Source organism: Neolamprologus brichardi, chromosome 8 (assembly GCF_056152115.1).
Source record: "Neolamprologus brichardi isolate AB-2024 chromosome 8, ASM5615211v1, whole genome shotgun sequence".
NCBI lineage: Eukaryota > Metazoa > Chordata > Actinopteri > Cichliformes > Cichlidae > Neolamprologus > Neolamprologus brichardi.
Window position 1 is genome coordinate 12,890,928 of NC_142111.1, and position 25,080 is coordinate 12,916,007.

Sequence of the window (25,080 nt, forward strand, 5' to 3'; positions counted from 1 at the left end):
AGCAATAAGCATTTCACCACATGTTGTACTGTGTATGGTTGTGTGTGTTAATTCAGATACAATTTGAATTTGAATTTGAAAATGGATTAAACTTGTGCACCCAGAATACTTTTGTTGTTGTACAGTCATTACACCCTGGAAAAGAATAGTTCAAACAAATAATTAAAAGCTGAAAATCACCATGACATGATGATAAGTGTTTATGAACTTCAGACCACATTTATAGATGGATATATAGCAGTGGTTTGTGAAATTACTCCCAGACAGCAGGGTGTGCTATTTGTGGTACACTGCTATAGCGGTCCAGCTCAACAGCCAGCTAGCTAACAACAACACAAGACTCCGGCCAACTAGCGTTGTAATTAAATCCAACATTAAGGTGAGTCTAGCGGAAAATAAAAAGAAAGCTGTGAGACAGGGATTAAGGACTTAAAGAAACACGACAACGGTAGTCGTGTAGCATTTTTAGCTGCAGTTTGCGCAGTTATTTCCCCGACCTTTTTGTTTGGCTTAGGTTAGCTGCTAAAGGCAAAGGGCTAACTAGCCAACTAGCTCGCCCCGCTTAAGCTGTGGTGCTATTGGTGCATTGTCTGGATTACCGGCAGGATTTATGTATTAATAGCTATGCCAGAGACTGTCACGTTTCTTTTTTATGACCACAATGGTCTGCATTCGTAATTAAATTGCGGTGCCATTTCAAAATGAAATTCCAGTGTCGATTAGTGCACATTGTTAGCAGGTTAACTACCTGCTAATGTCACCGCCTACATTAAGTGAGTTTAACTTCCCGGCATGAACTAAATTAAAGTACAGGCTCTTCAACTTCAAAGAAATACTCAGAAAAATACCATGTTTAAACTTCGTGGTGTTGCATTAAATTAGATTTGGAATCTGGGCCTCCGTCATACTGTTTATTGGAGCCATTCACTCACTGCTCAGTCAGTGCAGGCTGTTTTAACTCGGAAGGCTTATCCGTGGAAGTGCTCATGCGGTTATGACTTGTATTCCTATAAAGTGTATAAACCATGCTGCTCACAAAGTGGTGAGGTGACCAGCTGTCGGGGATTATTGTTTGGGTGGAAATTGTGAGTCAAAGTTCACTGTGAACACTGATTGCCTTCTCGGTTTAGGCACAGAGTAATGAGTGAGTCAGGTCAGTGTAAACAAACAAAGTCTTAAACAAGTCATTTTATTTATGTGTTTATGTCAAATCTAAAGGAGGACGTCTACATCTCTGATGTCTTTCTGGCAGGTAAACTGAGTTGTAAACTGTGGCTTTGAGAAACTTTGTTTTTAAGAAGCCTTTCCCCCCTGCAATCAAATAATTTATCAGAACATAAACTTGCTGCTCTATATTTTGGTGACGCTGAGTATTACTTGCAGTGCAGGGCTGTCTTGCAGCAGTTGCACTGATTCCAGCAATGCATTTCTTTTGCCAAATCAAAAACCTGCCGTGCAGCAGACTTGAAGTGGCCTTTAATCTGTTTTTTCCCTGAGCTCATCTTTTTTTTTCCACCCCCCCTATACTTAACTCAGTTGAGCTGAGTTCACCTTTAGTGGGATGACCCACTAAGAAAAATCCACTGCCTGTGAGCTTTCATTGCTATTTTGTTAAAAACGCATAGGTTGCAGAGTGACTGCTGCAGCTGAAATCTCAAATAGGTTTTCAACTTAATGCATATGATTGTGATTTCTGAGTCACAAGCATTGGCTTCATCCCTAGGAGGGGCTCAGTGATGGGTTTAAATTACTACAATCAAAAGAATATTTTAATTAATATTTGGGTGATTTTTATTCAAAAAATTCAGACCACTCTGTCAGACCACTGACTGTTTTGTGTTAATGAATGGCATCTGTGCTACTTAATTTTCCCTTCTTACATAATAGACATGGTTGACATGTCAGGATTTGTGCTAAAGGGATGCACTCTGGGTTTATTAGCTCATTAAGATATAGGGGATTATGTATTATAATGAGCACACTGACCCTAAATGCAGGTCTATGTCAACTTCTTTCATTTCAGTTGAGTACTGTGTGGTTAGATAAATGTCTCCAAAGGATCATTTAGTTTTTGAGCTTCAAAAAACCCCCAAAACTAGACCAATGTTTGATACAAAATTAAGCAAATTGAAAACAGTAATACTACTCTGATACTCCCATGTGTGTTTGGAGGTAAAGACAGCAAGTGTATCTGTTGGTAACAATATGAACCAGGTGACCAGCGATCTTAGCAATGCATTGAGGCCCGTCCTCCCTTTAACCCTCATGTACGTGGTGAAGCGAGTGGGGTTTTGCTCGGGAAGTACAGACAGGAGCCGAAACCCGGCTGCTAATGCTTTTTTGCCCTGTCAAATCCCCTTCAGTGTAATTGCGGGTCTGCGCAAAGTTGAGGATGAGAACGAGGCAAGCTGATCGCTGTAGCAAAATCAATAGTTCATACCTCTCCGAGATTGAGTTTTTAGGAAAGGAGGAGCACCGTGACCGAGGGCAGAATATGAAATCGCTCCCACAGAGGCCGAACACGCGCCCTGCAATCGATCCCCGGTCCCTGTACCAATTATAGTTTTAAGGTTTTCTGTGGCTTACTGCAGTCCTCAAAGACCAAAGCTTTGGAAACAGACATTGTGTTCACTGACACTTCGACAAGGCTTGCAATTTTTTTTTTCACCCCCCCGTTGAAAATTGCTGTCTGAAATGCCTCCAAACCTCCCGTCTTTAATTTAGAGTAGAGATTGATTTGTCCTTTTTTTTTCGTCTTCTTTTTTTTAAGTCAGGTGAGTAAAATGTCAGGAAATACATTGCGTTTATAACTGCCACAGTGTGTATTCCACATCTCCACAGGTTTTATTTATTATTTTTATCACCTACAAATAAAAAATGTCCAGTATACAGCAGGATCATTTGCATTAACTGCATTTGTTCTTACTTGAATAGGAAAAATACTTGCCAAAATATTACTAATAGTTTTTACTTACCATTGAAAATGCAGCAACAGTTACACTTTTCTTACCATGATTTTAATCATTTATTTATTCTTATTGCATATCCACCTTCATTTTTTGGTGATGGACTCAGTCCTCTTTTGCATAGCGCTGCACAGATATACGGAGAGCTTGTTTCTGCTTGACTCGTTGCATTTCTCTTCCTTTGTCTCTAAAATATCCTGGAGGTGCTCTTTTGGATTCAAGTTAGACAACATACTTTTTGTCTTAGTTTTTGCCCCCCACCCCACCTGTGATTTTTGGCACTACGCTTTGGGTAGTTCCTCTTCTGACAGGCTTCTGCAGACTAGGAGTCATTCATTGTGCCGTCTATAAACACCGTCTCTCTTGCACCCTTAGCTCTCATGCAGTTACACATCCTCACAATCCCACATCCAGAGCTCCCAGTGTTGGGGGTTTGCTTTGATTGTGATAATTCTGGTCAGGCGCAAACCAAACATACTGGACCCCATCTGAGCTGAGCAAATTTACCGCAGTCTCAGCTGTCCTCTCAATATATACCAGGATCGGTTTTTGTGTTCGCAAAGTAATCGTGGAGTTTTGTGTTGAACTCAGGTCCACTTTATAGTCTATGTCACCCTTTGCCAAGATTTCTGTTTTCCTATTTTTTTTTTTTTTTTTGTGTGTTGTGTAGTTACTCGGTGGGTTTTTGTAGCTAAAGCTGTCACGTTGGATGATGTCAGCAGCTCTGTGAAGTTTGGTCTTTTTTGTTGTTGAAAATTGAAAAGGCTTGACAATTGACAGGTTAATGGAGTTTTATTTCCTGTAACATCTCCCAGGCTTTGAATGTACTTTTGCAATCTGCTGTGTTTTCATTCCAGGTGTTATTATTGTAAGAGCCTTGCCCTAGCTTTTGCTAAAATGATTGGACTGTGTATTGCCAATATCAATATAGTTGCTATGTCTTACACAATACTGCTCTTTTTCTGCTTACATTTTTTTTAAGAAAAGACCTAAGCAAAGGAATAATACTTTTTAATTTGCTTATGCCCCTTATGTTACCATTATAAATGGACAATATGGTGGTGGAGTGCTTAGCACGGTCTCCTCACAGCAAGAGAGCTCCTGGTTTGAACCCGCTTGCTAGCTGTAGCTTGTCTGTATGGATTTTGCGTGTTCCCACTTTACCTGCATGGGTTTTCTCCAGGTGCAATGGCCTCCTTCTACAGTACAAAGACATACATGTTAGGTCTTTCAATTTATTCTAAAACCAGGTGTAAACGTGAGTGTGACTGGTTGTCTATCTGTGTGGGCCCTGTGATAGCCTTGAAAGCTGTCCAGGGTGCGCCTTGCCTCTTGCCCAGTTACAGCTGAGAGACGCTACCTGAGTTGGATAAGCGGTTAAGATAGATGGGTGTAACGTCATAAAATAAAACCTTTCTGACAGTTTACTTGAAATGTATGAACACTTTGAATGTATGAGCCCATAACTAAACAACCAGAAGGAAAATGATTAAGATAACTCCATGTGTGGACTCTAAGCTGCAGTCAAGCACAACAGCATGCTTGAGCCAAAGCAATGTGAACGATAAGCTACAGCAAACTAAAGGAAACTGCATTCCTCCAGTAGGCGTTTAACACATTGTTTCTGTCCCTGCCCTTACATCTAAAAGCTCTGCTGTACTTTTTTAAATATGTCAAAAATGTTAACATGGTTATTAGGGAATAACATACATTAGCCAGGTTAGCAGTTGTAGCATTTGTCTTTTAACATTAATTGCACAGGCTCAGTGGACTGCCAGAATGAGTTTTAGTACTTCCCCCTAACTGGTGATAAGTGTTTAGATTATCAGGTGTAAGTTAAGCTGTATGAATTTATCACAAACCCTTTGACCTCTGTGAATGACATTTTAAAGTTACTGAATCATTTCCATTTATATAGTGCAATATCACACATCACAAATTTGTCACAAAGGACTTTACAATCTGCACAGCACGCGTCATCCTCTGTTCATAGGCCCTCCATTCAGAGACGGGAACACGCCACAAAAAATATTTGACAGGACACTGACAAAGACCAAAGAGACTGATGCAAGTTAGTATCAAGAGCTTTTTAACACCAAGTCCTAATAAAACAGCTTCATCTGAAATACAGCAAACCAGCTGCTGCATGCGACTTGCAGTGTACACCAAAACAACACGAAAACTTGCCAATTTAAAATAAGACAAAGTCAGTTATAATTATAGTTCATGTAGTGTGTGCTTACCTTTCCTCTTTCCTGGCACCCATCAGTTAGTAAAGTTCGTTTAGCCCATTTGCCACCCTGTTTCCACACAAGTATGGATGTAAATAATTTAAACCCTAGATCAAACTTTCACATCTAAAGAGAACAAATCGAACCAAACTCATACATTTTTCACTTTTTAAAAAATGTTATGGTGGTTTTGAGCAACAGACTTTTTTAAAATAGGGTTGCAGCGTACTGTTTCTGATCCTCCTTCTATTACTTGTCAGTGACAAATCTATAAAAATGTCTTAACTGGTAGGTGTGGTGGATGAACAATTCCTGCAGTAAATTCTGTCATATAGTGTGCTTCTATAGCCTTCCTGACAGTAAAAGGCACTCTCTGTTTCACCTGCTGTATGGCTTTAGTGCAAAGCTACAGCAGCAGGTAACGTCCTGTTTAAATTAGCAGTAACTCTGTTGCCACGTTGGCCAATTTAAAAAAAAAAAAAAAAAAAAAAAAAAAAATTAATTACATGCACATATAGCTTTATAGACTCGCTGTAGACTGAAGAAATGAGGATTGTCAGTTTTTGGCTTGAGCAATAATTGTTTTTAGAGAAAATAAACTCTAAGACCTGATAGGCTGATGATGAGTTCAGCTGTTTTGTTATGAGTGCACTACCCTAAATCTGTGTGTCTTGATTAAGAGGTCCTGCAGCCCTTGAAATGTGCAGAACCTAAAGTTTCCATACAGTGTGCAGCTTCACCTCAGTCCACAAATCTATATTTGATTGCTCTCTCACACCTCAGTTTGATTTTCTTTTGTCTCCATCCAACCTGTTTTCGTGGCAATTTATCTTGGTGAATAGTTCCTTGGACGGTGTTCCATCTTTCATTCGCTGCCTGTTTTTTCTATTTGGCCTCTCTATCACTTTAAGTTTAATTTTCTTTCTCTGTACTTTCTTCTGTGCCTCCATCTTGCCAGTTGCCACTGTCAAAAACATATGAAGTATCATACCCCAGGAGAAGACTGGGGTTTGATGTGTTGTGCAGTCTTTCATCTATTCTGTTTGCATAGGTTGTAACAAGTGGTTATTTGAGTTACTGTTGCCTTCCTGTCAGGTTGAAGCAGTCTGGGCATTCTGACCTGTGACATCAACATGTCATTTTCACCCAGAGAACTGCTGCTTACTGGATGCTTTCTCTCTTTCAGACCATTCTCTGTAAACTCCAGAGATGTTGGTGTGGGAAAATTCGCTAGAAGTTCCTGAAATACTCAGACCAACCAATCTGGCACCAACAACCATGGTCACTTATTTGACCCTTTTCCCATTGTGATGCTCACTTTGAATTTCAGCCAGCTGTCTTAACTGTCTGCATACCTCAGTACATTGAGTTGCTGTCATGTGATGTGATTGACTGATTGGATATTTATGTTAATGAAAAGTTACATATTACAAAGCCTTAAGTATGCTGCTGTAGTAATGAGCTCAGCTGATTTTAACCAAGGTTGCTAAGGAAACATGGATAGTCATGAATATCCACTGCAAATCAAATACTAAAGTTAGTCCTGAATCCAGTATTTAATTCCTTGAGCCTCGAAGAACTTTCACTTTTGGCATCTCACTTGCATTCGGTGTAATTATCAGAATCAGAAAGCTTGGCGCTCCCAACCTTCCCACTTGTTACACCAGGTTTTGGTCCCAAGTTGAATTTATGGATGAAGACGTAAAGACATTAAAGGCTCAGCGTGTAAGACACCGGTAGAGACTGATGAACGGTTCAAGGACTGTTGAAATGGAAATAAGAAATGGGGGGATGGAAACAGATTAACAGAGATTTGTGTTGTGTTAACACAACACCAATAAACCAGAGGCACTCTGAGGTAAACACTGCAAACACTGTCTGAAACCACAGAAAAGCTCCTCAGATGCGTTATAGATGCAAAGGCATACAGGGAAGGACTTGGTCTGCTGGAAAGGGCACGATATTTGGAAAAGTTGAGGTTTATTGGTGGTGCAGATCCAAACAAATTGACTCCTTCATTTGGATCAATGACGACCTGGAGAGTCTTCCGTCTTTTGCACATCCTGATATTGTCAACTATCTGGTTTTCTCGCCAAGCCCATACACAGCAGAAGACCTTAAATCTTGTAAAATTTGGAGGCCTATAACCAGATGGTGTGTGGATGGGTGAGGGAGATGCAGTATCAAGTCATCAGTGGCAGATGTGTTGTGAATGCCAAAGTAAGTAATGCAATAACATCTTTAATCAACCAAACCTTAACTGTATGATATCATCCCTTACCAAAAAGTAGCATACTTCGAGTATATTTTATTAAGTATGCTTAACTATAGAAAAAGAAATGAGCAAAACAAATTCAAATGTTGTCCAGATTTTTGCATTGTAGATCCTGGTTTAGCTTCGCTAACCACAACTGCCTCCTTCCCTCTAATAACTTTCGGCATTGTTCTCCCTGATTTGTAATAACTTTTTGCAGTCTATAAAACTGCAAATGTTTTTCACAGTCTGACCGATTGGTACAGCCATAAACACGGCAATAATTCACCATTTCCTTTCGTTCGACGTTTAGAATGTGTTTGATTGAGCGCGCTTTGTTTACCTCCAGTATCTCCAATATGGCGACTTCCGGTTTGATGACGAGCTGTGAAAACCCACTATACAATTCTGTGTTTAGATGTAGGGAATTATTTTTTTGTGTTATATACCATATAACATCAACAAAACTAGATTGTTAGATCAGCCACCACCTTTTTACTAGGAGAAATGGGGAGTTTGGAGTTAAGCTTTGGACTCTTTGTTGTCTTCCAAACTTCCTCAAGCTATTCCCGGGCAGCTTTGGGAGTGTGTGAATGTCAGGACAGAAAGGCTTCTCATGAGAATCTTGGATTAAAACAAGATAATCAATATAAACACTTTAATGTTGTGGCTTATTTGTGTGTAAGGAATGAAGTGTGTTCTCTGTGTGTGTGTGCGTGCATGTACTGATCTGCATGGTGCTTCTGTGTGACTTTAAGTTAATTAGGGAGCGTGGCCGGTGGGTCCAAACTCCTAGCAGTCCTAGGAGACGGCTTGTTTATTTACAGTTCATTTTTGAGACTTAATTGCAGCTGCAGCAGTTATTGATCTTAGAACAGGCATGGTGCCATCGATCTCCTGCTGTCCTCCAGTGGGTCAGGGACAATTCATCTAACTCCAAGCCAACAAACCTCAGTATTGTGCAACAGGGGCCACACGAATGAAATGATATTCGGTCTCACCTAGATTAATGAAAGATCCAGCGCCAGTGTCCTGTCTCTTTGAACACTGTATGGCTTAAACTGTTCCAGGGAATAACATCAAATTTGACTCAAATGTTCAGGCTAAGGTCGAGGTCACTTGCAAACTTTTACTTAAACTCAAGGATGGCTTGATCAGAAATTCAAGGTCCCTGCAACCTCCCATTTTTTTTTTTATCCACAACTCATGAATTCATGCACTAGTCTCTACAGTCTGGATATAAACTGCAGCTCAAGTGGTTGATGGAGGCATCACAGTAAAATGTTTTGTTTTGTTTTTTGTTTTTTTTTTTGTACAGTGTGTGAGTGAAACTTAAACATTTGTATGGTTCAGACTAATTCATCACATTCTCTGCCTGTAGGGGGCAAACAGCTTCCATGTGACGCGCACCGATGCAGATGGACGTCTGGGCTGAACACTGACGAGTGGAAGTGATAGATTCCTCTTCCTCACCCTCTTGCCTCAAACATCTGTCACACTGGCAATGTCAAGAGTCCCGAGTCCCCCTCCCCCTGCGGAAATGTCCAGCGGGCCTGTGGCCGAGAGCTGGTGCTACACTCAGGTGAAATGACTCTTGTTCCAGGCTCGCTGTCTGATTGAACCTCGGATTAATGAATCTAAGCCTTTTCTGAATGTATTTTTCCTTTTAACAGATCAAAGTGGTGAAGTTCTCTTACATGTGGACCATCAATAACTTCAGCTTCTGTCGTGAGGAGATGGGGGAGGTCATCAAGAGCTCCACCTTCTCTTCTGGGGCCAATGACAAGCTGAAATGGTGCGTCAGAATGAGGGCTGCTTTGTTGCAAACATTTGGATAATCCTGCTCAGACTGACACACACACAGATGTAATAATCTGTCTGATGGAAGTCCTTTCAAGCTGTTTACAAACAGTCAAGCAAACTGCTCAAATATCATTTCAGTTAGAGCCATCCAAGCTCTAATCAGGGTTTTAATAGTTTTGCAATTTTCATTAGTTTTTATTTTTATTTAGTTTTGACTTCAGATTTTCAATTTTATATCAGTTTTAATTAGTTTTTACCAATTGTTTGCTAGTTTAGTTTAGTTTTTATTTTTTTTTGAAAATTCTTAGTTTCAGTTTAGTTTTGATTAGTTTCAGTTATAGTTTTAGTTGTGTTTGCAATAATTAAGTGTAACAAAATCCCAGTTTCATCATATCAGTCATTCTCTTCTGCTTATCCTTGGGTATGTTGCTATTCCAGCTACCATACCCTGCACCCTGGACAGGTCGCCTGCCTGTCGCAGGGCTAACACGCAGAGACAGCCAACTCACATTCCCACCTATGGGTTCTTTAAATAAATAAATAAATAAATAAAGGCAGATGAACAACCATTGATACCAGGCAACTATAAAATGTATATCTTGGCCCCAATGAGACTATTAACTCTTGCAGCACCGGGTGTTCGTAATTTTGGTTCAAGTGAATTGATAAACTTTTTGAAGGTAATTGACTCACACAGTTGTGTAGCTATCCCGGTCCTGTTGTCTCGGGATGCATCACGCTGCCTTGCCTGGGGTTAGCTTCTGTTTTAGGTAAGCTAGGTTAGCCTTCTTGTGTGAGCTTTTCAAGTGCACTTTAAGGTTTGTGGGATTTTTTTTCCCTTTAGAAATGTCCCTCATAATTTGTCTGTTTCCACTACAAGACACTTGCTTTATCCAAAACACAGTCATATTCAAAGTAATCCCAAATTGGACTCTGGCTCCCGACTTTTCCTGACATGATTCTGCGCGTGGACGGAGCAGCAACACAGACGACTCGACTAACGTACTTGCCACCTGCTGGCATAATTAGACACAGCAAGAAAAAAATCTGGAAACTAAACTTCATTTTCACCCTTGACTCTTGTATGACACGCACACATCAATGAAAACTAAACACATTTTTGCTATAAATTCAGTTAATTTTAGTTAGTTTTGTGAACACTCATTCCAGTTTTAGTTAGTTTTCCTTTTTTGTTTTTATTTTTATTTCCGTTAACGAAAATGTTTTTTCACTTCTAGTTTTCGTTATTTCGTTAGTTTTCGTTAACGATAATAACCTTGGCTCTAATCTCTCAGAAATCTCTCACGGTGGATTCTCATGGAAATCCAAAAAAGCGTGGCTAACATTTCCTTATGTAGCATCCTAGCTTTAATCAGTTTTCTTTTTAAAATCTCTCAAAATCTATACAAACGTAACATAAATGTAGATTTATAACACAGGTTTAGCCTGATTTAGCCTTAACCAATAAAAGAGCCTTACACACTAAAACAAAGAAATCATTAAGCTTTCCTGGTGTGCAACTTCTGCACTTTCTTTGCACATCATAATAGTCTGGTTAGGAATGACACATACTAATAAGGGTTAATACAGTTTTACATTGACCTTCTTGTTGAATCTTCTGTCCCCATCAGGTGTTTGCGGGTGAATCCCAAGGGCCTGGACGAGGAGAGCAAAGATTACCTGTCCCTCTACCTGCTGCTGGTCAGCTGTCCAAAAGCCGAGGTGCGTGCCAAGTTCAAGTTCTCTATCCTCAACGCCAAGGGAGAGGAGACCAAAGCCATGGGTGAGTACAGAATATTTAGTGAACGAGACACATTTTCAGATTTTGTAGGTGTTAATAATTTTTCTGCATTGAGCTTTTGTAAAATAGTTTCTTCTTAGACTTTCCTTATCGTGGCTTCTCTGTGTCTGCTCTGTCTGCAGAAAGCCAGAGGGCGTATCGTTTTGTCCAGGGGAAGGATTGGGGTTTTAAAAAGTTCATCCGGAGAGATTTCCTCCTAGATGAGGCCAACGGCCTTCTACCTGATGACAAGCTCACGCTCTTCTGTGAGGTACGTGGCTACATTTTGCTGTTGCCTTTTCTTTCTGACCTTGCATTTTTGACGCATTGTATTTCATTACATTTGTCCCCTTGAGGTGAGTGTGGTGCAGGACTCGGTCAACATTTCTGGTCAGAACACCATGAACATGGTAAAGGTACCCGACTGCCGGCTAGCAGACGAGCTGGGCGGCCTGTGGGAGAACTCACGTTTCACAGACTGCTCCCTGTGTGTGGCTGGCCAGGAGTTTCAAGCACATAAAGCCATCCTAGCAGGTACAAGCTTCTTCTTCATGTTTGTATATTGAAATTTATTCAAGTTCTTGCTAATTAGCGCCATGACTGCAAGTTGTTCTCTTCCTGTTTCCTAGCACGTTCCCCAGTATTCAGCGCCATGTTTGAGCACGAGATGGAAGAGAGCAAAAAGGTAAACCCAAGGTCCCAAAGGTTTTTTTTTTTTTAAATTTTTTTTAAAATCCTCAGATTTTCACTGCCGTGATGTGAGGTTAAAACGAGTGAAGGATTGCGTGCTGTCAAATGGCAGCAGCACAGAGCCGTTTGGTGAAACTGAATGATAGCACAGCTGAAATGCAATTGTCCTGCCGATCTTGGGGGTCAGGATTCATCCTTCACTGACAAAGCTGCAGACGCACAGAATTGCTTTTTTTTTTTTTTTTCTTCCCATTTTTGCACAGGTGACTGTAAGAAATGAAATTGCAGGAGTGGTTGGCATAAAATGGCCTTTATGAATTTATTAAATTACAGATGATACTGAATTCAGCCAAACTGAACTCTTTCAGTATTTTAACCACAAATGCCTAGGGGTATTATTAAGTGACTGCTAATGTAGGTATAAATAATGGATCACAAGCTGACACGCAAGACAGTCTCACACTTACTTGATGAATATGCAAGTGCACTCCAAATATTTCAATAAAAAAATGTTCTCTTGCTCATGTAAAGCTGCTTAATTACTGATTTCTGCATTTCAGCAGTATAAATAATTTTTATTAAGAATAAGTTCATTGTTTTTGACCCAGTGTGCTGATCTTCTCCTGGACCTGAGCCCCTCTGTGCAGCTACATGTTAGATGCACAGTGGACTGTGACTGTTTAAACTAGATAAGCAGATAAATGATGCCATTAAATGTTTTTTGTTTTGTTTTTTTACCACTTGAGGCTTTTATACGAGATCAAATCTGCTTTATTTTTAAATGTTTTTGAGCATCCTTTAACACAGTGTGTCTGGAGAACTGTAATGGGCTTTATGTTGGCCTTAGTAACGCTTCCTGTGATCACAGTTAGTTCAAAATACCACAGGCTCGTTTCCCCTGTCCCTCCACTGGCTCTACATTCATTTTTAAGATTCATTTTAAGATTTTATTATTTCTTTTTAAAACCTCTTAATGGATCAGCACCACTATATATATTTTTGCACCTGACCTGCTGAACTACATGTTCCTTGAGGTCGCTGAGGACCGGCTGAAAGTCCCAGAATCCTGTCTGAAAACCAGGGGTCAAGCTTCATCAGCTATCACCCCCAAATTATGGAATTATTTCCATGTACATCTTTGCCTGTTTTTAAAAACGCATCTTAAAACTCATTGTTATTCCTTGGCTTTTAACTCGAGGAATAAAAAATGAGAAAGTGTATTCTTACCCTCGTTTATTATTGTTTTATTGTTCTGTGGTGCTTTCATGCTTTGTAACTCTTGGTTTTTAAAAAGTGCTTTATAAATAAAATCAGGTTGGATTTAAATTTTTCTGGTGTGATACAAATGTGCTGTTGAAGTGCAGTTAAAGCTCATGTCATCGATGCTTCATTCAGTCACCATCCCTTGTGTCTTGTCAGAATCGTGTGGAGATCAACGATGTGGAGCCCGAGGTTTTCAAAGAGATGATGTGCTTCATTTACACAGACAAGGCTCCAAACCTGGACAAAATGGCCGATGACTTGCTTGCAGCAGCTGATAAGGTAATATAAGTGGGAAGCTGCTACCCGACACTGTGGGAAAGCCTGTTGCCTGTTTGTAACATGGCCACATACTCAGGATTTCTACAGTTTGAGGCACCTGCACGTTGAAGCCACAGAGCTCGTGTGTGACTAGTGTTGCTGTTGGCTTTCCGTGAACATGAATGGGATAAATTAAAATTACAAATGACTGAATTGATAAAACTCAAATACAAAGAGTCATTTTCTGGGGTTTTTAAGGCTTGGAAAAAATTTGATTTACCTGCCATTGGGGAGTAACCTGGTGTTCAGTGTCTTTCCCAAGGGCACCTTAACATGTGGGGATTGAACTGTCAACCGGTGCAATTAGTGGACAATGGAGGAATTTGAGCCCACTGAGCATGTGTATGAGAGACCTTTTGAATCGAGCCCACAGAGAGCTTGGATCGAATTCTGTTAAGAAAAAAAAATCATTCGGGGGGGGTTGTGACCCTCAGAAAAACTGCATTCAACGATTCACCCCACCTGCTTCTGCAGGGACTGTGGCTATAAAACAAAAGGGCTTTTTTACACAGTGTGCATCACATGACCAGTGCAGAAGTTACTGTAATGAGGTTTGGATGCTACCACACAGCTCAGCACTGTTTCTTAGGGCTCTCTGTCAGTTTTTTGGAGAATAATGAACAACTACACATGAAATGTTTCATCTAACATGTTTTTTCCCTCCTTTCTCCTCTTGATAATCTAGTGCAGACAAAACCATATACAACTACAGAGCTTATAGACTGTAATTAGTCCTAAGTATATTTTGCAGAGCGAGCTTTCAGAAATCCCTTGAGGTAAAGATAATGAGTTGCATTAATGCATGGTATGATACAAGTGTACCCAGTAAACCTTTTCCCAGTAAGACTTTGCGATTTCAGTGAACACTCGGATGATTTAACGCTGATCTCACTCCTCCATGACACCAAATGTGGAGCTGGCTTTGAGACAGTTTCCCTCAGAGGTCGAGCATTGAAATGTTTATATCCTACTCTCCTACTTATCTCTTTAAAACATAATATATTTTATAGATCAGACCCCACTGACAACAAGACTAAACGAAGCTTTGTGTTTGAACACTGAAATGGTCAACTGTGACAGCAGAGACCACATAGATACTGATGGAGAAGAGGAAACTGCCAATCTTCTTGTATCCAATCTCTTACAGTATGCTCTGGAGAGACTGAAGGTCATGTGTGAGGACGCGCTGTGCACTAGCCTGTCTGTGGAAAACGCTGCTGAGATCCTGATCCTCGCTGACCTGCACAGCGCCGACCAGCTCAAAACGCAGGCCGTCGACTTCATTAACTAGTAAGTTGAAGAAAAAGGAGCTCATCGTCACATGCAATAGGGTTTCCAACACCTTTTTCTCGCAGGTCCTCCACATCCACTGTACGTCCTGTCTCTGTCATGTCAGTTTGGTTCTTGTCGTTCTTCTTTATCTTGGCATCATTACAGGTAGTACCTGAACTCGCCTCATCTCTTGATGGCTCTGTGCCAGTTAGTGATTTTAATTTCACATATGCCCCCATGGAGTGGTCTGCCTGATATTATTAAACCCTGCCATGGCTTTCATAGGGATCGGGGCAACCTGACTCCTCACTAGTCTGTTGTCACCTCCTCTGTTGACTGAAAGTGTGATATTAACACACGTCTGTGCTGATGGTGGGCTCAGATATTACTATTATTTATTTATTTATTTTTTTGTAGGGCTGGGTGATGTGGCTCGACAAAACATGATTTAACAACATTTTTGCTAACATAATATAATATAATTATATCTTTTCAATATGGACTTCTTTGTCCCCAAAACATATTTCCATCAGAAGGATTCGAACTTGCTATGTATCCATAGAAGCATAAATGAAGGGAGGATGTTGTATGATTGAGGAACTGCATTAGCATGTGATTCCGCTTAACTGCTACTATGTGTCCATTTAATTGTTATTTATCAGGCAAAATGGGAGAATGAAAGAGTTTCAGTTTGTGGTACAAAAGAAAAACTGAGTCTGCTTTTGAATAGGAGACAACAGAATGAAGTGTATGGAAGCAAACGGCTAGTTCTGTGTCAGTCAGGGTTATAGTCTGTATGTATGTGGTCAGAAGTTTCCACAAGCCTATGTAATGGTGTTCCCAAAGCTCTGACCTCAACCCTGTTGAAAATTTGTGAGCTAAGCTTAAGAGCTGGGTTTATGCCATGAAACTACTCTGCCAAGAAGATTCAGCCTGAATTATGCCAGAAGTTTGTTGATGGTTACCAAAAGGTGCAACTTGCTAAGGGACATTTAACCAAATATTAGTAGAAGGTATGTATATATTTGAGGCTGTATGTGTTATTTTCACCCTGTGTAGATTAGAAAAATCCAAAATTAAAATTTGTGCACCCATCTCTTGTTTTTTAGGCATAAAAGATGAGAACAAAATCATTAAAAATCATAAAATTACCATTATGTTTACACTATGTTTACCTGAAAGTGTAACAGTCTGTTGGGGAAATGCCCATCGCTTCCCTTGATCTGTGACCTCTGAACACTTCACTGATGACTTTGTGCTCTCACTACTTTCAGGTAATAATGAATAAAAAGTATATTAGAAAAAAAAAATTGTCACTATAATCTCAGTCATGATGTGGGATTACACCGGTTTAGGCTTCCAACTCTCCCTTAAGCTTTAGTTGAACTCCTGATTCTGGCTTCTACTTTAAGGATAAACTGGAAATGGAGATTTTGTATCTTTTGAGCACTATTGTAAACCAGCAGCTGGAATCACCACAGCCCAGCAGTCATTCCTGTTATCGTTCTTTGAAGTCTGAAGGCACAGTAATTGGAGTAATTGGAGCATTGTTGTGTAAATTTTCCACAAAGTCTGCATGATAACTAAAAATTGGCAAAGCCACACACTCACCATCTGACAGGGAAATTTCAGTCAATCAGCCTCAAGCGGACCTTAGCAGAAGTTTAACACCTGTAAAATGGTTTCACGCAGTCTGTACTATTCACAGGAAAATTGAATCCAAACAATCTGCCATTATTTAGGATTTCCAGATTGCCTGTCTGTACATTTGTTATGCATGTGTTTACTTAAGGAAAACTTGATTTGTAATCTTTTTCTATTTTCTTCCTTTCTCATCCATCAGCCATGCTGCAGAGGTGATGGAGACAGCAGGCTGGAAGTCCATGGTGGCGTCTCATCCGCACCTGGTGGCTGAAGCGTATCGCTCCCTGGCTTCTGCTCAGTGCCCTTTCCTCGGACCCCCACGCAAACGCCTCAAACAGTCCTAACAGTCCCACAGGAAGGCATCCACACACACTCATACAAACTCACACCTTTGCACATACATGCACTCACAAAAACACGCAGATCCCCCCCCCAACCCTCAAACACACAGGGACAACCTTCCCCCTTGCTGTTACCTACTACACTACCTACAGCCTCTCCCCAAATCTCCCCCTTCTGCCCCATCCAGAACCTGCTGTATTTAGTCTCTTCTAAAGATGGAGGGAAGGAGGAGGAAGAGATGGACGAGAGGGAGAAGTGGGATTGTTAAGTGGATGTTTTGTTGTTTACAAAGGAAAAAGAAAAACCCACAGCACCCTCTCCTTTCTCCTCGGCTCTGGTTTAGTGAGGTCTCTTTTCCGTGAATAAATCCAAAATCCTTGGTAGTTCCTACTTTGGAATCTGTTCAGGAGGAAGAACTGGACACATGAACCCAACAAGAGCCAACCGTTTTTGAAACTTGGAGGCTTGAAGGACTATTGCAGATAAGGTCTTTTAAGTGTCTATTTTATCACATGGCTTCTTTTTTTGCTCTGTTCTTAGTGTTTGGAGTAGAGCCGTGAGAGAAGCCCAAAAACTAAAGGACACGAGGGCCTGTGAGGGACTAAAGAAGATGAAATGGGCCTTTCAAACTAGAAGACCCCAAGAAAGACAACCAAGGGCTAGTCAAAAAAACAAAAAAGAAGCAGCAACAGCAGATATGGGCCTAAAATCATCAAATTTTCCCAAAGAAAGTGGGGAAAACATTGCACTAAATTCACAGGTCACCCCCGTGTCAACCCTTACCAGCAGTAAAGTAGAAATACTGTAGGCAAGCACACATTGACGCAAGCTTCTTGGACTAGAGACCCAGCTGGACCACCAAGAACAAGTACCCTTTAAGAAGATTTATCAGCAAGTGACAAAAAAAACCAACACATGATCTCCCATGTAGAACTCTTCAAACTTCATCTGCATCTGTTTTCATTTGTTTTGTTTTGTTTTGGGTTTTTTTGTTTTGTTTTTTAATTAGTGGAGAAAACCAGTTTAAAAAGGATACGGAAAATAGCAACGCACAACTGGATGTCATTCTTGGGGAAATTTGTTTTGTGTCTGGATCTCTTTGTAGCCCTTGAGAGAAAATGATGTCCAAGGTGTAGACAGACAAACCTACTAGAAGACAACAAAGGGAGGTTAAGAAATGGTTACATTACAGTCCGATAAGGCGTGTCAATGTTATTTTACGAGAGGTATTTTTTTTTCCCTCAAAAATGTTATTTCTATTTTTTTCCATAGGAATTTGTACAGACACCAGTGCTTTTGAAGCTGTGTTTAAACAAAAGCATTTTCAACAGAGAAATTCTTTGCAGGCATGAAGACTGAAGGGAAATGAAATTGAAATGAACACGTTTTAATGTTCAGAATAGACATAATGTGAAACACATGCACACCAAGGTAAAACCATATGAAATACATTTTTGAAGTTATCATTTTAACCTGGTGAAAAATGGTAATTGATAGAAGGAACCATTGTTGTTTCTTTCCTGTAGATATCGCTGAATATGAGAAGTGACACTTAGTTGTTGCCATTTTTTGTTCCCAAATGAATAAACCACAACTATTTTGTATTGAATGCAGTGCAAGCTTTGTCTGGGTATTTCTCTGAGTTATGTATGTTGTAGTCAAACGTTTGGAGATTTATGTGCTTTTAAGCAAAGGAAAGAGAATTTATGGAGTTTTGCCACAGAAAAATATTTTGAAGTGAGCACAGACTATCCTAAATGTCTTAGATCGTTAGCTATTAATTATTATATATAGACTATATTCTGTCTCCAATACCCAAATTCTGGCAGATGTTGTTGCAGTCTATTATTACTCACTGAATAGCAGCATAGGAGAATAACAATAAATCATAGATATTGTTCATAACAATGGACGGTATAAAAGATATGTACAGTCAAGGTAAAAAGAAGTATTAAGGTTTTACATAACAGATGTTGTGTAACAATAATAATCTGATCCATAGGTCTTGTGATTAGATGAACCGTAACACGTGACATATTACACCGTGTCATTTTTTAAATTTAAAACGAAGTATACCTCTTGCTTCCGTAAGAATTTACAGGGTAAGAGGCAACCAGGTGCTGGCAATCTAGCAAATGTATTGAATGTGAACATTCAATGCAGTGCAACACTGAGAAACTGTGGAAAGAAAAAATAGAAATTAAAAAACGAACCCAAGAGTTAGGTGTCACCCAAATTTCATGACATTACTTTTAGAAAGTGTGGCTTGTTTTAAAGAATTTGCAGGAGAACACCTCTTCTCTCTAAAAAGAACATGACAGCACAGCCAAGTCTCATCTAACCAAACCACGAGACTTTGGCAAAAAATCTTTTGAACAGTGGTATAGATTGGCCATAATGCACAGCGCCACGTTTGGTGAAAATGACAGCATATAAGCAAAAACACCTCAAAAAAACTGTCAAGTACAGTGGTTGAGGGGTGATGCTTTGGGCTTTTTTTTTGCAGCCACAGAATTTAAGCACCTTGCAGTCTCTGAGTAAACCATCTACTTGAAGCCAAACACAATAATATTGCGCCCAGCAACAAAGTGGCAGAATGACTGAATTTTTTTTCAAAAGTGCTGGATTACCCTTGCAGGAACTTAAGAGAACTGTATAAGCAATCTCAAAAAGCAATCTCAAAATCTCAAGAAACTGAAGGGAGGTACTGTCTTTGTTACTATGACAATATTCTCTAGGCCTGACAAGAGAAACCAACAGGAAATACCTTAAACCAACAGGGGACCGTAGATTGCATAAAGAATCTATGAATGAACTAAATGAAGTACTGTTCACTGTAATTGTCAGCAAGGAGAATTATCTAGGTTAGTTTGCGATTTCAAATCACTCTTATCCATATATTATTTTCACTTTACTGAAAACTTCCTGGTGCCGCCCCTGCAGAGAAGCTGAAATCAAATGTCTGCATAGAACTTTAATGTGTTTTTGGTAGTGGATGGTCCTCCCACCACTCTGTCCTTGCTAATTTAGAAAAAGCAGTATGCTGCATAGGATGCTGAGACTCCGTAATATGGTTGACTGCACTTGCAGCTGTTGACAGAAGCGTTCTCCCTGCTGTTTCCAGCCACTCTGGGAGCAGCTGGAAACAGTGGTGGATGGTGAGGGGTGTCTTTAACCTCTGTCACCTACTTAATCGAGTTAGCGACCTGTGTCTAGGTCATTAAACATCCATCTGCCCGGCAGAAAAGGTTAGTTGCCAGTGCCTTGAGTGCAGTGATCGAGCAGATGTGTTTAATTGCGCCTCCTGAACCGTTTCCTGACCCATACCCCTACACTCTCGCGTGCACCTTAGTTTCACTCGGAGCCACTCTGGGTTTAAACTGCAGACACAGTTTAACAGTTTAACACAGTTACAAGACTGAGGTTTATTCAAAGACAGTCTGACATGCCTGTTTAACCTGCCAGCTGTTCAAAGATAATGTGAACCTGCACGCGTGGGCAACGACAAGCATACTTTGTTAACAATGGAAAGCAAGATGTATTGGAATAACACAAAGCTTAAACCTGTGCGCTTCATCTTTTATAGCCCGCAGCTCTTCTGAGTGGGGGAGTTCATATCAAGAATCATGAATAAACATCTCCCTTCAGCTTTCTACCAAGAAATCAGGCTGCGAGCTTTCTTATAAAGCGGCCCCAGGTGGTTTCATAGTTCACTCTGTGCTGCCTGAACTCAGCAGTTTCCCCAAAGATCATTACTTCCACTCGTTGGAGTTCTCTCTTATTTTTAATGCTGTTTTTATTTTACTGTGCAAAATACAGCGCAGATATCAAGAAAAACATGAAAAGGGAAAAGCAAAGTAAGTGTTAACCATCATAGATGCCATGCACTTGTAAGTACAGTGTGAGGACGGATAAATTCAAATTATTACACGAAAAGAAATGAAATTCTTTATTTAAAAAAAATTACAGTGGCATGAAAACAATTTTGAAGGACTGATTTGCAGGACCACAAGTATTTATGGTCCTGCAGCTTTAGCATACAAGAACATTAGAGGATGACTATATCTTGGCTTTTATTAAACCAAAAACTTACCATTGTCTGCTTTAACCAGAGAAATATGAAAAAACAAAGAAACATGAAGGGAATAGCTGATTAATCTGCTGAGTACTACCACTGCATTTTTGTTGGTAACTACAGTTCAGAAAAAGAGCAAATATCAAGATTTTTGTGAGTATTTTCACAACACTGTGGTTTCATAAAACCATATATTCAAAGGAATAATTAAGAAAGCAATTGCCAGGTAAATCACTCTCTTTTAGTTGCACGCTAACCTTTTTTTCTTACATGATCTAAAACACTTTAATCTTAACGCAGGCACATTTTTTGCACTAAAAACATAGAAACTAAAGTGAACTTAAAAACACTTTTCGACCGAATTTCTTGAAGAACCTCAAAATGATCCATCAAACTGGCTCATAGCTGCACTAACTGGATTTCTCTATAGAGGCTTGCTGAGACATCACTCTCCAGTGTCCTTTAACCTGCAGGCAGGTAGGCTGGACTCTGCAGGCTATAGTCCGGGCAGACTTTCTGAACCAGTCTGTAGTCTGTGCTGTAGAAAGACACGTAGATGCAGATGACCTGGAAAGGTCTGGAGCACATCCAGGTGACGTGGCTCTGGGTGTGCTCCTGATCACATGTCTTTGATGGGTCGTAGTTGCACAGCATCACCTTCTTGTTGCGTTCGGTTTTCTCGGAGTCCACTCTGCAGTTGAACGTCTTTGAATCCTTGGGGTGGATCACGCTTTGGCGCTCCAAGTCGAACTCCACCTCTTTCGTCGGTGGCACGAGGCTGACGGACACGTTGCCTACCCCCGTGGAGTTGTGGCGGAAGTAGACGCCGAGAGACCCGTTCCCATGATCCACAATCTTCCCCAATATCAGCAAATTCAGTTTGACTGTCTTTATATTTGAATAAAAGTCCCCCCAGATGAAGGTCTCGGACCATTTAGATGTTCCATGAACTTTCATGATGGGCTGAAGCTTTATCTTTAATGATGGGTTGGAGTGCGGCTGTGAGTTTCCTCCAAGTATTTCCCCAAATCCCTGCTTTGAAAGAGGGATGAAGGGGTTACGGGGCAGCTTGGTGTGCTGAGTTAGACTCCTGGACTGAAGCACAGAGTTCTTCTGCTGTGAAGAAGCCTCGTGAGCCCTGCTGGGATGAGGCGGTGCTCTCTTGGTGAAGGTAAAGTTGCTGTGTGTCTGGTGTGGTCCAAAAACCAACTAGAAAGATAAGCACAGGAGAAAGTTATAGACTGACCCCATCAGGAAGTAAACTAAGTGCTAGCATGAACGATAAAAAACAAATCAACAAAAAAAATCTCAAACGCTTTGTAAATATTGTCTTAGAATTGCTTCAATTAAATAGAATCTCATTTGAAAGAACTTTTTAGTTTTTCAGAAGTATTCTTAATATTGTCAGACTCACACACCACACAAATATTGTTAAACCTCACTCGTGTTTTAAGAAACGTAAGTCTGCAAAGAAAGTCGTTATTAGGATAATGCAAATCTAAAATATGTAGAACTTGAAATATTTGCAAAACCCTCTTAAAATGCAGCATAGCTCAACTTTGAATGTATAATGTGTTTAATACTACCATTCATTTCACTCACCAGACATATGGTTCCTTTCAAAAGTATCCAAGCAAAGCACTGACAGCCAAACGTCTCCATTGTGCATAACCTTCACGAGCCATCCACTGCTGCGTTTCATTCAGGCAAAGTGAACTTTTGGATATCCTAAACAGACACTTTCTTTAAACTCTCTCCCAACTGGAAACCTTCACTGTGCTGCTGCTTCCCCTCACAACACACAGACTGGGAGGCTTTCTCAGAGCTTGAGATTTTGACACCCAGTTTTGCTCTCTCTCTTTCTCCCTCCCCTTCAATCCCTCCCCCTTTCACACACACATAAACACACACCCTTCTGTTTGAGAATATGCACTGTCTGCAGCATCTGCCAGCCCCTGGTCCCCTCCACTTCTTTCTCTGACTGAAAATCTTCTTGCATCTTATTGCGAGGAAAAAAATTAACTAATCAACACTTTCATAAAATGTTTCTTTGTTTTGTCTTTTTTGTTTTGTTGGTTTTTTTTTTAAATCAACCTAATCCAAGACAATGTGATACTGGCATCTTGTGGTTGTATGATAAAGTGCAAGGATGATGCTTTGCAGTAGAGCTACATCAATAACCACAAATTACATTTATTTCTTTGTGCAGGAACATGCACTATAACTAAATCTAAACACAGAAATCTCTCATGTAGAATAACCAAAATCAGCTCACGTGTTCACAGTTCCTGTCAGTCACGTCAACAATTTCATAGCCTTTGAGTTATATTAAAGATAAAGGAAGATGCTGCAGGTGAAGAACTATGGAGTAAAAGTAAGCTGAATTTGTGTCATTTTTGTTAGGAAAGTAAACAATGTGTTTGCTGATTGTCTCTTGTATATGCTAATTAAATTTAAATTAAAACCAGAAAATAACTTTAACTTTTTACAGCCTGTAATTAAAATTCTGAGAAGAAAGGACAGTGCAGATGAGTTTCTGGGCAGTCCATGAGATAAATATAATCAGAGTAGGCCTAAGTCTACTGTTCGAGAGTTCAGGTGCCACTAGAAGCATTTAAAGACTTTTGGATTTGTCTGGAACTCATCCACTTCCACATATTTCCTGATTGTTTTGTTTTTAATTAAAGCATCAGTGTATTTAAGCTATACTGAAAGCCATCTGCCGCTTGTCAGAAAAGCCTTGAATTCATAGTCCCAAGCTTTTAACAGCAGGCGAACAGCCATCTGCTCCATTTCTAACATACCTGTCTTCATTAGTGGGCACTTCCTGCTGTGGCCTCCAGATGCCACCATTAGGCAACATTCAGTTGTCACCAGTTGTTTGGTTTTTATTTACATTTATATTTGAAATCATCAGGAAAAGTTAAAAAAAAAAAAACTTACTTAAACATAATAAGCATTTAAAAAAAAACAAAAAAAACAGTGGTCATAAATGCATAAATGCATGGATTTTAGTCAAACAAGGGCCAAAAACTGCAGTTCCTGGGCTGTTCCCTTGTGGTGGTGCCAAATGCACATCAGTTCTTACTGAAACCCATGTGACAATGCCCAACTTTACAGCGTAAAAAAGAACATTTACATTTACAAGAACTTTTTTTTCCTTAATTATTTATACTTCTAGGGCTTGACAGTTAGGGCGCGGCTGCTTTGATTGACACTGAAGAATTGAATTGAAGACTGGCAACTCTGACAGTTCACGTTGACTTGAATTCATTGGGCCATGGCTGCTCCTCTTTAATTATGTTTGTGCCTTCTGAAGAATTTTGATTGACATCTAATTTTGGCTGCAGCACACACTGAGTGTTCTGCTGGATATATCTGTGGGCTGCATATGTACAGTTTATGAATGAGATTTGCTAAGATCCAAAAATCCAACATGGTGACAAAGAACCCTAACCACAGTCAAACTGGCTGAAATTCGGGCAGGTGTGCAGCAGTGTGTGCACCTCTGACATAGTTTGCAGTAAATAGGAGCGACTGGAGAGTCTAAAAGAAAAGTAGAGAGATCACTGAAACAAGTGGACATAATTTAATTAAGCAAAGAGTTTGAGCTATAAACTATTAGCAACTAGACTCTGATGAAGCAGAGCGGAGTAAGACAGGTCTGCTGGAGTCTAACACTCACTGTGGTGGAGCGAAAGCAGGTGGAGACGTGTATGGGAGATGAGGATGATGTAAGAATGAGAGGTGGGCTGCACCAGTGAGAGTTTTTAATTGACAGAAAGACAGCACACTACTGAGATTTAAATCAACAGAGGCTGACTGGAGAAGAAGGGATGTAAACTAAAGTAAGATTTAATTTATATAACACCTTTCAAGATGAATTTCATGACGGATTAGTAAAAACATAAAGATGAAAACAAGTTAACAGTGACAAAATGCTTAAAACAAAAGGACATTATAATAGTAAGGATCTACGATATGAAGGCACCTGTTTCCAATCAGTAGCTACATCAGATGCTAGAAGCTTAGATAAGTCATAATAAAAACTGACATCAAGAGGCAGAGTGTGATGTTGGGATGTCCCTGATACTTACAGAAAGATTTCTTTCTTAAATCCCATTATTTCTATAAAAAAAATAAAAATCACATTTGGATTATCCCCTTGTAGGGCCCCACTGAAGTAGGAGTTTGGGAGTGTTTACAAGCTTTTTGCCCAAATGTTGAGGCCAGTAATAAATGGGTGACATCAAAGATCAGCTGACCAGTCAGTCGTTACTGTCTCCATGTTGAAGGGCTGGTGGGGATTCATCTAAAGGTCACAGTGACAATAATGCTATACAGAGCTAATAAAAACCGTTTCTTACTGCAGCTGTACTGACAACATATAGTGAATGATATATGGGAGTTTTAAAGATGTTACCTCGGACTGCTGACCGCTT

General features: G+C 40.0%; 2 protein-coding genes across 2 annotated transcripts; one reads left to right on the plus strand and one right to left on the minus strand.

The window, feature by feature from the left end:
- The first annotated feature begins 292 nt into the window (after nt 1-292).
- LOC102790520 (speckle-type POZ protein) lies at nt 293-18,172 on the plus strand. The gene is made up of 10 exons (XM_006805676.2): nt 293-379; nt 8,833-9,033; nt 9,125-9,246; nt 10,886-11,037; nt 11,178-11,305; nt 11,391-11,568; nt 11,664-11,719; nt 13,144-13,266; nt 14,453-14,595; nt 16,421-18,172. The coding sequence occupies exons 2-10, from the start codon at nt 8,956-8,958 to the stop codon at nt 16,563-16,565; spliced, it is 1,125 nt and encodes a 374-aa protein (XP_006805739.1). The 5' UTR covers nt 293-379; nt 8,833-8,955; the 3' UTR covers nt 16,566-18,172.
- A 2,904-nt stretch (nt 18,173-21,076) lies between these two features.
- Nucleotides 21,077-22,428, minus strand: LOC102790229 (neurexophilin-1-like). Its single transcript, XM_006805675.3, has 2 exons — nt 22,241-22,428; nt 21,077-21,847 (listed from the first exon to the last, which is right to left on the minus strand). The coding sequence occupies exons 1-2, from the start codon at nt 22,298-22,300 to the stop codon at nt 21,101-21,103; spliced, it is 807 nt and encodes a 268-aa protein (XP_006805738.1). The 5' UTR covers nt 22,301-22,428; the 3' UTR covers nt 21,077-21,100.
- Between the last annotated feature and the right edge of the window lie 2,652 nt (nt 22,429-25,080).

What these genes read in the sequence shown, in the direction of transcription:
- LOC102790520 (XM_006805676.2), top strand. Translation starts at nt 8,956, where the DNA reads ATGTCAAGAGTCCCGAGTCCCCCTCCCCCTGCGGAAATGTCCAGCGGG. An exon ending in AGAGCTGGTGCTACACTCAG is followed by an intron (nt 9,034 to 9,124) that starts GTGAAATGACTC and finishes TCCTTTTAACAG; the next exon opens with ATCAAAGTGGTGAAGTTCTC. An exon ending in TGCTTGCAGCAGCTGATAAG is followed by an intron (nt 13,267 to 14,452) that starts GTAATATAAGTG and finishes AATCTCTTACAG; the next exon opens with TATGCTCTGGAGAGACTGAA.
- LOC102790229 (XM_006805675.3), bottom strand. Translation starts at nt 22,300, where the DNA reads ATGGAGACGTTTGGCTGTCAGTGCTTTGCTTGGATACTTTTGAAAGGA. An exon ending in TGAAAGGAACCATATGTCTG is followed by an intron (nt 21,848 to 22,240) that starts GTGAGTGAAATG and finishes TTATCTTTCTAG; the next exon opens with TTGGTTTTTGGACCACACCA.